This window comes from Marmota marmota, unplaced genomic scaffold (genome assembly GCF_001458135.2).
Source record: "Marmota marmota marmota unplaced genomic scaffold, marMar, whole genome shotgun sequence".
Classification (NCBI taxonomy): domain Eukaryota; kingdom Metazoa; phylum Chordata; class Mammalia; order Rodentia; family Sciuridae; genus Marmota; species Marmota marmota.
In genome coordinates, this window is record NW_025999924.1 from 7,716,702 (window position 1) to 7,728,392 (window position 11,691).

Sequence of the window (11,691 nt, forward strand, 5' to 3'; positions counted from 1 at the left end):
ATCCATGAACAGGGTATATTTTTCCATCTTCTAAGATCTTCTTCTATTTCTCTCTTTAGGGTTCTGTAGTTTTCATTGTATAAGTCTTTCACCTCTTTTGTTAGGTTGATTCCCAAGTATTTTATTTTTTTTGAGGATATTGTGAATGGGGTGGTTTTCCTCATTTCCAGTTCAGAAGATTTGTCGCTGATATACAGGAATGCCTTTGATTTATGCATGTTGATTTTATATCCTGCCACTTTGCTGAATTCATTTATTAGCTCTAGTAGTTTCTTTGTAGACCCTTTTGTGTCTTCTAGGTATAGGATCATATCACCTGCAAATAGTGATAATTTAAGTTCTTCTTTTCCTATTTTTATGCCTTTAATTTCTTTCATCTGTCTAATTGCTCTGGCCAGTATTTCGAGAACTATATTGAATAGAAGTGGTGAGAGAGGGCATCCCTGTCTTGTTCCAGATTTTAGAGGGAATGTTTTTAGGCCCCACTTCTGAGGACACAGCTTCTAAACCATGAAACCTTGGGGACAAATACACCCAGACCATAGAAAACCTGAGCATTTTTGTGCAGAGTGGTTTAGTCACAGGGAGATAATATAGTTGTGAGTCCCAGTTAACCAGGCAAGCATGCAGGTTTTGTGTCACCTTGCTTTGTGGAGTTCCGTCTTCCCTTGGGAGACTTGCATTACTGCAGGTGAGACAGATGGTCACTTCACATGCCAGACTAGCTGGGACACTAATTTGTTTGTAAATTAAAGATTAAAAAAACTTAAGTTCTTGGTTATTTATTTGTTGAACTCAGAGGCGCTTTATAACTGAGCTACATCCCCAGCCCTTTTTATTTATTTATTTATTTTTTTGAGTCAGGGTCTCTTCTAGTTGCTGAAGATCTCACTAAGTTGCTGAAGCTGGCCTTGAACTTTTGATCCTTCTACCTCAGCCTCCTGAGCTACTGGGATGACAGATGTGCACCACTGTGCCTGGCCAAGTTCTTGTGTTTGTTTGTTATTTGTTTGTTTGTTTTTAATGATAACCACCCTAGAAGTCTTAATGATTTCTTTTGGCTCTGCAGTAAGTATATTGTCACCTCCTTTATCATCTGTGCCCTAAAGCTGTGAGTGCCCAAATCCAAATTCTTGCAGGAGCTAGTGAGTCATAGTGAGCCATGTAGCAGCTGGTGTGGCAGAGGTGACACAGAGGGGTGGGGACTTGTGGTTAGAGCATCCACAGCACATGTGTGGCTGCTGTGCCTTGAAGCTGAATGAGTCCTAGAGTGGCCTGATTTTTCTAGCCAAAATGTTCAGATTTTGTATTTTAAATATGGTTTAATTATTCTCTTTTTAAACAGCGTTGTATAGGGCATACAAAACAGAAAACCCCAAAACCTTTGCTCCTGTGGCCCTTTACCAACAATCCTGCCCTACTGTATTCCCAGCACTTACTCCAGTAACCTACAAAAAATAGTAACCTCAAAATATTGGTGACTGGCTGAATGCCTCTAGGGAGTGTGGGAGGCCCAAACCTCCCTGCCCTGCCACAGATGTTCATTTCCTAATTCCCAAAGTGTGTGAATGTGCTGTATTATGTGGCAAAGGGACTTTGCGTATGTAAATGAAATATGGATTCTGAGATGGAGAGATTTTCGTAGGATTATCTGGGAGGGACTTAAATGTAATTAGAGGAGTGGAGACAATGAAAGTGGAGGTTGGAGGTTGGAGTGGTGTGACTGCTAATGGGAGGCTGCAAACCAAGACATGCAGGTGCCTTCTAGGAGCTGGAAAAGAGGAGACAACAGATTCTCCTCAAGAGCTTTCAGAAGGCAGGCAGACACCGTGCTGTTAGCTTAGTGAGACCTATCCCAGACTTTAGGACCTTGTATGATTGTAAATATGTACTTTTAAAAAAAACTTTTATTTATTTATTTATTTTTATGTGGTGCTGAGGCTTGAATGCATCACCTTGCGCAGGCTAGGCGAACGCTCTACTGCTGAGCCACAACCCCAGCCCCATAAATGTGTATTCTTTTGAATTACTAAATTTGCAGTTATTTGTTATAGCAACAGCAATAGGAAACTTACTCAGGGAGTTTTTGTACTAGTCAAAGATAATATAGGGGCTATGTAACTCTGACAGGGGCCTACGATGGCAGTTGCCATCAGAAATGAATCAGGGGTGGGAAGATTTGTCAGCTTCAGTCTGAGTACTTCAGAGAAGTTTCTCTCCCTAAAGAGTCTGGCTCCAGCACTGACATCCATGCTTGAACCTGGAACCTGAAAAACTCCCATCCTATCAGGGGAACCAACATAGAGACATACAAACACTGCACATGGAGCATCCAGGATAGGACACTGGCTCTGCTGCTCTAAGGGAGAAGCTGTCAGTTCAAGCAAGACAGGCTGGGCACCAGGACTGCTTCCCTGACAAACCCAGGGGGTGCTGCTAGCATCAGACTATAGTTATAGCGCCCCCTGGAGTTGTGCTGGGAACAGTCTGCATGGCCATTCACAGTGCACTGGGGAATCCTCCATTGAGAGAGGTTAAGGAATGGGTGACTGCTACCTTTACAACCTGAGGTCCTACCCAGAGCAGTTGGGTGGAGGTTTTTATTTGGATAATGAAGGGATAATTGAGAGCCTGGTGGGTTGTTCTTTAGTAGCAGGAAGTCCAGGGCTATAGATTGCTCTGGTTCTATCTGGAAACTCAAGATTTGCATCCTCAAAGTGGGCCTTGGCCTGCTATCCTCCACATTCTGCCCTCCTTCAGTAAAGGGCTGTGGTGCCAGAGCTGCCCCTCACTCCAACCCACTGAACCTCTGGCCAACTACTTGCCCTGTGGCCATGGAGCAAATATATCTTGGTTCATTGACTTTCTACCCTGACTTAAATGTAAAGGACCCAAGTTTTGGGGCAAGGACTTTTAGAAATTTTCTTTTTGCAGTTAACTTTTGATGAATAAAGGAGGGTGAGTCTCCCAGAGCATACTGAATGTTTGTGCTAAGTTATTTCTTCCATGTAGGTTTCTGTTTTCTTGGAGGTTCAGGATAATGTTAATGATCTCTTGAGTAAATACTCAACTTCAGTTGGTTAGCATACAACCCTGACACCATAATAAAACATTCTTTCAAGTCTTAAGAATAGATTTGTAGGGCAAAATGTGATTTTCTTTTCCAAGTGACATTGTGAATCTCAACTGCTTGTGTGAGAGCTGTTTTCTAAGTAAGTTCTCCTCTTAAGACTTTGCATAATGCAAATAGTGTAGCAGAGAAGTTTTGTTCTTGTTCTTTTTAATTTTAAAAATAAGCTTTTATACTTGTAATATCCCTATAACATATTTGGAAGATTGAGAATGCATAAAGAGGCACAATATAAATTTTATAATATAAGTATTATATTATCTTTTTCCATGAAAGCAAATTGTTCTGAAATATTTTTCAAAAAAAACTTCCTGAATTGTTTTCTTCCCACTCCTTTTTTTTCCCCTTGAGCAACCACCAGACAGATTTTTCTAAAACCTACAACTGACTTGTCTCTCTCCAGTTGAAAGCTATTTAATGCTTTCAGTTATGTGCATAGCAGGATTCAGCCTCCTTAAGGCCCTCTGTGAGTAGCCCTCTGCCCATAGGAATCTTGTTGGTGAATGAGTAGGTAGTTTCCCAAACTTTCATTGAGAATTTCTTGTTTATGCATCGAAAATCAAATAAAAACAGAACCAAAGCTTCTCTTCCCAGCTTCCCCATCTTGTAAGTGGATATCAAACCTGAAATTTGGAAATCAGTTTGGATTGCCCCCTTTCCCTCCTCTACAGTCCTACTTTCTACATATCTTTTGATCTTACCCTGTTCTGCTCTGTTTCCTTGCAACCCGTCACTCCTTTGAGTCTGGTTTTAGCCACAGTCATCTCCTAACTTGCGATCTGATTGTGGCATTTACCTATTGGTTCCTTCCTAGACCTCTTTGCAGAGTCCAAACTCTTTCACCTAGTTTCCAAGGCCATATTTATTGACATGTGCAGAACACTGTTCTAGACAGAGAATTAAGTGGTGACCAAGACTGGCGAGATCCTGCCGATCTCAGGATCTTACATTCACTTTGGGGTGAGGTGGTACTGAGGCTGGATATTAAACAAGAAAGCCAATAAAGAAAACAGGGATTATAAGGGCTGTGAATTGAGTAGCCAGCTGCTGCATTTGTGTGTGTGTGTGTATGTGTGTGTGTGTGTAAGCGCCCCCTCCTCATACTGTGTTCTGTGGACCAGACCTTCAGTTCCTCCTGTTCACCTGTCTCTCTTCTCTCTTTTCTCTCTCCTCTCCTATCTGCTTCACCCACCTAGGTCTTCTCAGTAGCCACTGTCCTGCTGACATCCCCTCATTCCACCCCCCTTGACTAGGTAGGCCTAGTACTTCTGCTGCTGTCTACATTTCCCAATTAATTACCAAGCAACTGTAATTGCTGGATTAACAGTCTCTTGTGTTAATTTTTAAACCCTTAGTACAAACTGCTCAGCCTCATTTGTGGACAGAATAACCTGTACCTGGGAGGGAGTACTTCAGCCTGCCTGGGAGAGCTGCTAGACATTTCCATTGCTCCCTGCCTGATACCCTAGCTGGCCCCAGATGAGCTCCTCTTATCAACTCCCTGACTTTACTTAGGTGCACTCTTCTTTCTGAGCAGTGTTCTCTGATAGAAAGCAAGCCTCTTTGTTTGATTAATTCTGTACCTGAGTTCCTGACAATACCTACACATAGTAAGTGCTCAATGAATAGTAAATCAAAAGCCAAAACAAATGTAAAACTCGAATCAAACAAAAACCCAGAGAGATCTAGTTTGGAAGAAGGAATGAGAACCAATTCTAAGGTGAATATAATGAACAAAAGAACCACCCTCCTGGGAGAAACTGCAGGTCAATATGAACGTTCACCTTCCTGTAAAAGTATTTTACCTACCTTGCTACAAACTCTAGTTTCCATCCAGCCATTCCACCTTTTGTTTCAGCACAGTACCAGGATGCCATCTCTGATTTCTGTTCAGCCTGATTTGTTCCACTGGTACTGAAGCCACACTCTTTCCTTCATTGGAGGTGGGGATCACCTTTCTTTTCCCAGGAGTCAATTTCACCTGTGTTTGTATTTCTCCTTTATTGTTATTTTGAGATTCATATTAGAGGCTGCAAATTAGGGTCAACTTGGAAGTATTGTGAGTGGAGTGACTTCAGGCTGTCAAACCAGAAGTTTTTAATCTACTTCCTTGTTTTTCTCCTGAAGCAATGGAAATTTCTGGCCACCAGCTGGGACTGGAATTGATTTAGTGCCAGAGAGGTGAAACGTGGGAAAATATAGGGATATTGTTTATTAATGTTACTTATTCATTCTCAGCAGTAGGTTTTATGATTTAGAAAACATTTCCTGGTTTTGAACACTTAACAATACAGCCTCTAAGCATGTCAAACATTGAGGTGGGGAGATTTGCTATGGGAAGGCCAAGAGGATAAACTCAGATGGTGGGTCTGTAATTGCTTGCTTTTTTCTTTAATGATCTTAGCTTTTCATTATAACTTTAATGATCTTAATCATTAATGGCTTTATTTATTTATTTAAGATTGACTTTTAAATTTTTGTTGACTATTCTAGGTTAATTGCACATTAATAGGGTTCAATATATTTTAATACATGTTTACTGCATGCACTGATGAAATTCAGCCTCCTTCTGAGCGTCTAGTTATCATTATTCTACATTCAGGTTGGCTTTTTTTTTTAAACTTCTATATATGAGAGAGAACATGTGATACTTATCTTTCTGTGTCTTCCTTCACACGATGTCCTCCAATTCCACCCATTTTGCTGCAAAATAAGATTCCATTCTTTCTGTCTGAATAATATTTCACATTTTTCTTTATCTATCCATCTGTTGATGAGCACCTAGGCTGATTCCATGTCTTAGCTATTGTGAACGATGCTGCAGTAAATGTGGATGTGCAGGTATCTCTTTAGTGTGCCCATTTCATTTCCTTTCTATATAAGTCCAGAAGTGGGATAGTTGGATAACATAGTAGATCTATTTTTAGCTTTTCTGAGGAATTTCACACTGTTCTTCATAATGGTTGTACTAATTTATATCCCCATTAACAGTCCTCACCAGCATTTGTTAGTTTTTGATAATAACCTTTCCAACCGGGATGAGATGAGGTATATCATTGTAATTTTGATTTGCATTTCCCTGTTGGCTAGTGATTTTGAGCATTTTTCATCTATTTATTGACCATTTGTATTTCTTCTGAATAATAGAAGAAAGTGTCTATTCAGATCATTTGCCCATTTTTTGATTGGGTTACTAGTTGTTTCGTTGCTAAGGTTTTTGAGTTTCTTGTATTCTGGATAGTAATTCTTGGTCAGATTGCCAAATAGTTGGCAAATATTTTTTTCCCATTCTGTGGGTTGTCTCTTCCCTCTGTTAATTGTTTCCTTTGTACAGAAGCTTTTTGGTTTGGTATAATCCTACTAGTCTATTTTTGTTTTGGTTTCCTATGATTTTGGGGTCAAAATTTTATTGCCTATATCAATGTCTTGAAGAAGTGTTTCCCCAATGTTTTCTTCTAGTAGTTTCAGACTTACATTTAGGTCTTTTATCCATATAAGCTGATTTTTCTAGGGTGAGAGATAGGGGGTCAAATCTCAATCTTCTGTGTATGGGCATCCAGTTTCTCCAGCACCTTTCCTCAGAGACTGTTCTTTGTCCAATGTATGTTTTTGGTGATTTTTTAAAAAATCAGTTGGTTGTAGATGCCTACATTTAGTCCTGGGTTCTCCTTTCTGTTCTATTGAGTCTGTGTCATGGTATTTATGTGAATACTATGTTGTTTTGGGTTACTATAGACCATAGTATGTTTTGAAATTAGGTATGGTAGCACTTCTAGCTTTTTTCTTTTTGTTCAAGATTGCTTTGGCTATTTGGGATTTTTTTTGCTCCCTTATGAATTTCAAGACTTTTTCTTTTTTTAGTTCTGTGAAGAATATCATTGGAATTTTGAAGGGGATTGTATTGAATTGGTAAATAGCTTTGGATAGTATGGACATTTTAACAATATGGTTTATTCCAATTTATGAACATGGGAGATGGTTCCTTTCCTCTTCAACTTCTCACATTAGTGTTTTGTGGTTAAAATTACAGGGGTCTTTCACTCCCTTAGTTAAAGTCATTCACAGTGTGTGTGTGTGTGTGTGTGTGTGTAGCTATTTTGAGTGGGATGGCTTTCATGATTTCTTTCTTAGAAAATTTGTTGTTGGTTTACAAAAATGCTACTGAATTTTTTTGTATGTTGATTTTGTATCCTGCAACATTACTGAATTCATTTGTCAATTCTAATACTTTTTTGGTGAAATTTTGTATATTTTTAAATATATAATATCATATAATTTGCAAACAAGATTGTTTGAATTCCTCTTTTCCCAATCATATGCCCTTTAATTCTCTCTCTTATCTAATTGCCCTGGTTAAAACTTCCAGTACTATATTGAATAAGATCAGTGAGAGTGCATGCCCTTAGCTTATTCTAGATCTTAGAGAAAACACATCCAGTTTTCCCCATTCTGTATGATGTTGACTGTGGATTTGTTATATATAGCATTTATTATATGGGGTGTGGTCCTCTATACCTAATTTGTTCAGGATTTTTATCATGAAGGAATGTGAACTTTATCAAATGCTTTTACTGCATCTATAGAGGTGATTGTATGATTCTCATCTTTTATTCTGTGATATGATGTATTACATTTGTTGGTTTGAATATGTTGAATAATCCTTGCAGCCCTGGGATAAATCCACCTGGGTCATGGTGAATGATCATTTTGATGTGTTGCTGGATCTGGCTTGCTAGTATTTTGTTGAGATTTTTTTGCATTATTGTTCTTGGGATATTGGTTTATAGTTTTCTTTTGCTGCTTGTTATATCCTTACATGGTGTGATATCAGGGTAATGCTTGTCTTATAGAATAAGTGTGGAAGGCTCCCCTCCTTTCAATGCTTTGAATAGAAAGGCAAACATATACCTAGGATATGTGTCTGTTTTTGTCAAAATGAACCACTGGTCATGCCAAGGAGAAAGGTTTGATTGCAGTGAACTTGCCACCCAGTGAACAATTGATCTCCTCAAGAACTGGAGACATCTTGGGAACTCAGTGTTAGTCTTTGTGGAGGTACATTGGATATTCAGCAGTAGCAGTAGGTAGGAAAGCTTTGACAAGAGGGAGCCCATAAAGCAGGGTGTATATATAGACCCCACTCTTGCCTCCATCACAGCTACTTCATTATGCAACCATTGCACCTACTTTGGGGTGGCATAATGGCTGGGTGATGTCGACAGGCCAAGTCACGTTTTCTGCCTGGTTGTTCAATACAAATTGTGTAGTAGGCATTTTCTGGTGGGCATTACTATGCAATATAAAACTCTTCCTGCATCATGCTCATATCTATTTCAGCCCTTCTTGTTCCTGATCTTTCACTCTTTCTCATTTTAGGCTCCTGATCATGTGGCTGGTTCAGTTGCCACTATTGATGAGTCTGTATGTTCTAACTTCTGAACATTTCTCGTTCCATAGTAAGTGGACAATTAGGTGTACCATTCAGTTCTATTCATTTGGAGGAATTTTCCTTACTAGAATTTTTCATGGCTGCTCTGAAAGGAGCTGTAGTGCAGCTAGAGCCCATTTTTTGCTTTTGTCTGTAAGATGAAGCTGACTCGTTCAAAGCCAAGTGTTTTTCTCCTTCGTTAGCTGGTAGTGAGGAATCTTTCTACGCAGCTATGCAAGCTGAGAGAAGGGTACAGGCACAAAACTGGTGGATGACATAAGATCTGGGGAACCATCTGGTGTGATTTGCTTATGACTTCTGGTCCTCTTCATGCTTGATCTAGGATGCACCACTTTCATCCCTATAATCTCTTCTCCCACCATATGCCCTGACAATGCTATGTCTATCTCATTTATAATGGTCCACTGCATTTTTCATGCTTCTAGGAGCCATCTTAGCATGAGTTCACATCATTTCAAGGAGACTTTGCCAGGATGTTATATGTTGTACCTCATGTCTGTCAAGAGTGCTTCAAAATCTAAAAACTTTCCCATATCAACCTTATACTCCTGTTCCTTGTCAGATACATTCAGTCTCATGTGTATTCCACCCTCCTCTACTCCTACCCCCATACTAGAAGTTTATTTTGAGTAGGTTTTGCATCTCTTTTAGGAGTTCAGCTATTGTGCATCAAGTCTAACATGTCCCCACCCAGGTTACATTGCAAATTAACCTTTGTGTTTGGTCTAGTGGCCAGGAGGAGAGAAATGGGGTCTTATCTTTGCAGGTCACATGTTGTTTTGTGAAGAGAGTCTTCTGCATCCTTTTTAAGTGGGGAGTGCTGGCCTAATAGGGAAATGAGCCACTTCTGCAGACTCCAAGGGTACAAGAGGGCCTAGGGACTAAAAATGATTGAATGCAGCAACCCATATGTTCCCATTCCTTGTGTCGGGGTCCCATTTCTTCCTAACTAGTTACTTGCCTTGTCAGAACAAGCCTGTCCCATTTGGGACTTTAACTGTATCTGGTGTCAATTCCTGGGTCTGAGTTTCCCCTTTCTCTGCCCTCCTGCTGTAGATGAGAAGGACATTGCATTTTCCCATCGACACCTTCTGGATTTCACACTTAACTAGTAATTGTAACTAATCTGTTTTAGCTTTTCCTTATATTTCCCCAAAGTTTTATTCAAATTTGTTGGGAAGCAACCACTTCCATTGTCCTCATAGTTATTATTTGCTCTATATTTTTCATAGCTTGACATTTTATAGCTGGGCTAATGTGTTCCCTTACACTCTTACACCATACCAGTATAATTGCCACCAGTGAAATTATATCATTGCCAGGGCTCTCTGTGATTCACCTGTCCCTGGTGATAAAGTCCTAATCACCATTTGGATGGTTGATGCTTTAGCTCCAAATCCCATTCCAGCATCTGCTTTCTCGGGCTACTTCCAGTCCCAGTGGTCACAAGTCAGGTTCCTGGAGAAGAAGAATCTGAGATGGAACTTAGCATGTGGGAAGTTTATTAGCCAGAGCTCTTAGAATCAATCTTCGTGGAGGGGAAGCTTCTTGGATAGAGGGAGAAGCTGAATTACAGTTTACTCGCAGTGGAAGCCTTGGCTGCTCCTCTTGAGAATTCTGAAGAAGAAATGACCTTTGGCACTGTCCTGAGTTAGGGTGAGAGAATAATAAGTTATGAACACTTTATACACCCATGTTGGGTCTGTGGGCTACCCCAGAAAACCCGGGTGGCCTTGGGCAAGACAGCTTTCTTTAGCAGGGTCAGTTCCTGAAAGGGATGATTGCATACTGTAAAATAGTCATTGTGTAATAAATTTACTAACTTATGCTTTTTTCCCCCCATAGCATCTTTTTATGGTGAAAGCTATGTGGAGCTCAACATCCTAGAAGTTTCCTCTGAGCTATCTCTTGAATTAAAATTTCAAACCAGCAAGCCACAGGGGTTACTTTTTCTTGCAGCTGGAAAAAATGACTATTGTGTAATAGAACTTCTAGCAGGAACCTTACGGGTATGGTTTAAAAAATATATCCTTAAAATATAGATTACTGGAGAGAGAGAAAAGTGAAAGAGAAAGAGAAAAATATATCTGTATGTGTCAATTACTATTAACTCACGAGAACAAAGTGACATATTTGTATAGAGTGAAATCTTCTTCAGTTTTGCCAGTATGTCCTAAATATTCTGATCCTAAAATTTTCAAACTTCAATATGAAATCTACAAGTGTAGGAAGAGCTTTCATATCTCTCTCTCCTTCTCTCTCTCTCTTTCTCTTGGTGTGAGGACCCTTAGTTCATTTCCTGTTGCTATATCAAAATCCCTGCACTTTTGGCTCATGGTTCTAGAGGTGCAAGGACGGGGTTCTGGCATCTGCTTTGCTTCTGGTGAGGGCCTCATGGTGAAAGGGATACATGGTGAGAGGGAAAGCAAGAGATCCAGCTGAGGAGTTGAGCTTGCTTTTTAACAACCCGCCCCCCCTNTGCATGGCGAGAGAAAGGGATTCAGTTTCATTTTGTTGCATATGGATTTCCAGTTTTCCCAGCACCATTTGTTGAAGATGCTATCCTTCCTTCATTGCATGCTTTTAGCCCCTTTATCGAATATAAGATAGTTGTAATTTTGTGGATTGGTTTCTGTGTCCTCTATTCTGTACCATTGGTCCACCCGCCTGTTTTGTTACCAGTACCATGCTGTTTTTGTTACTATTGCTCTGTAGTACAGTTTGAAATCTGGTATCACTATACCTCCTGATTCACACTTCCTGCTTAGAATTGCTTTTGCTATTCTGGGTCTTTTATTTTTCCATATGAATTTCATGATTGCTTTATCTATTTCTATAAGAAATGCCGTTGGGATTTTGATTGGCATTGCATTGAACCTATAGAGGACTTTTGGTAATATCGCCATTTTGATGATGTTAGTTCTGCCTATCCATGAACAGGGTATATTTTTCCATCTTCTAAGATCTTCTTCTATTTCTCTCTTTAGGGTTCTGTAGTTTTCATTGTATAAGTCTTTCACCTCTTTTGTTAGGTTGATTCCCAGGTATTTTATTTTTTTTGAGGATATTGTGAATGGGGTGGTTGTCCTCATTTCCATTTCAGAGGATTTGT

The 11,691-nt window shown here is 39.7% G+C and overlaps 1 protein-coding gene across 1 annotated transcript in view; it reads left to right on the top strand.

Moving 5' to 3' along the window:
* The first annotated feature begins 8,790 nt into the window (after window positions 1-8,790).
* LOC107151895 (chondroitin sulfate proteoglycan 4-like) overlaps window positions 8,791-11,691 on the top strand; it is a 62,359-nt gene continuing 59,458 nt past the window's right edge. The window contains exons 1-2 of the mRNA XM_015497309.2: window positions 8,791-8,808; window positions 10,379-10,588. Coding sequence (XP_015352795.2) covers window positions 8,791-8,808; window positions 10,379-10,588 — 228 coding nt within the window. The remainder of the gene's footprint in view (window positions 8,809-10,378; window positions 10,589-11,691) is intronic.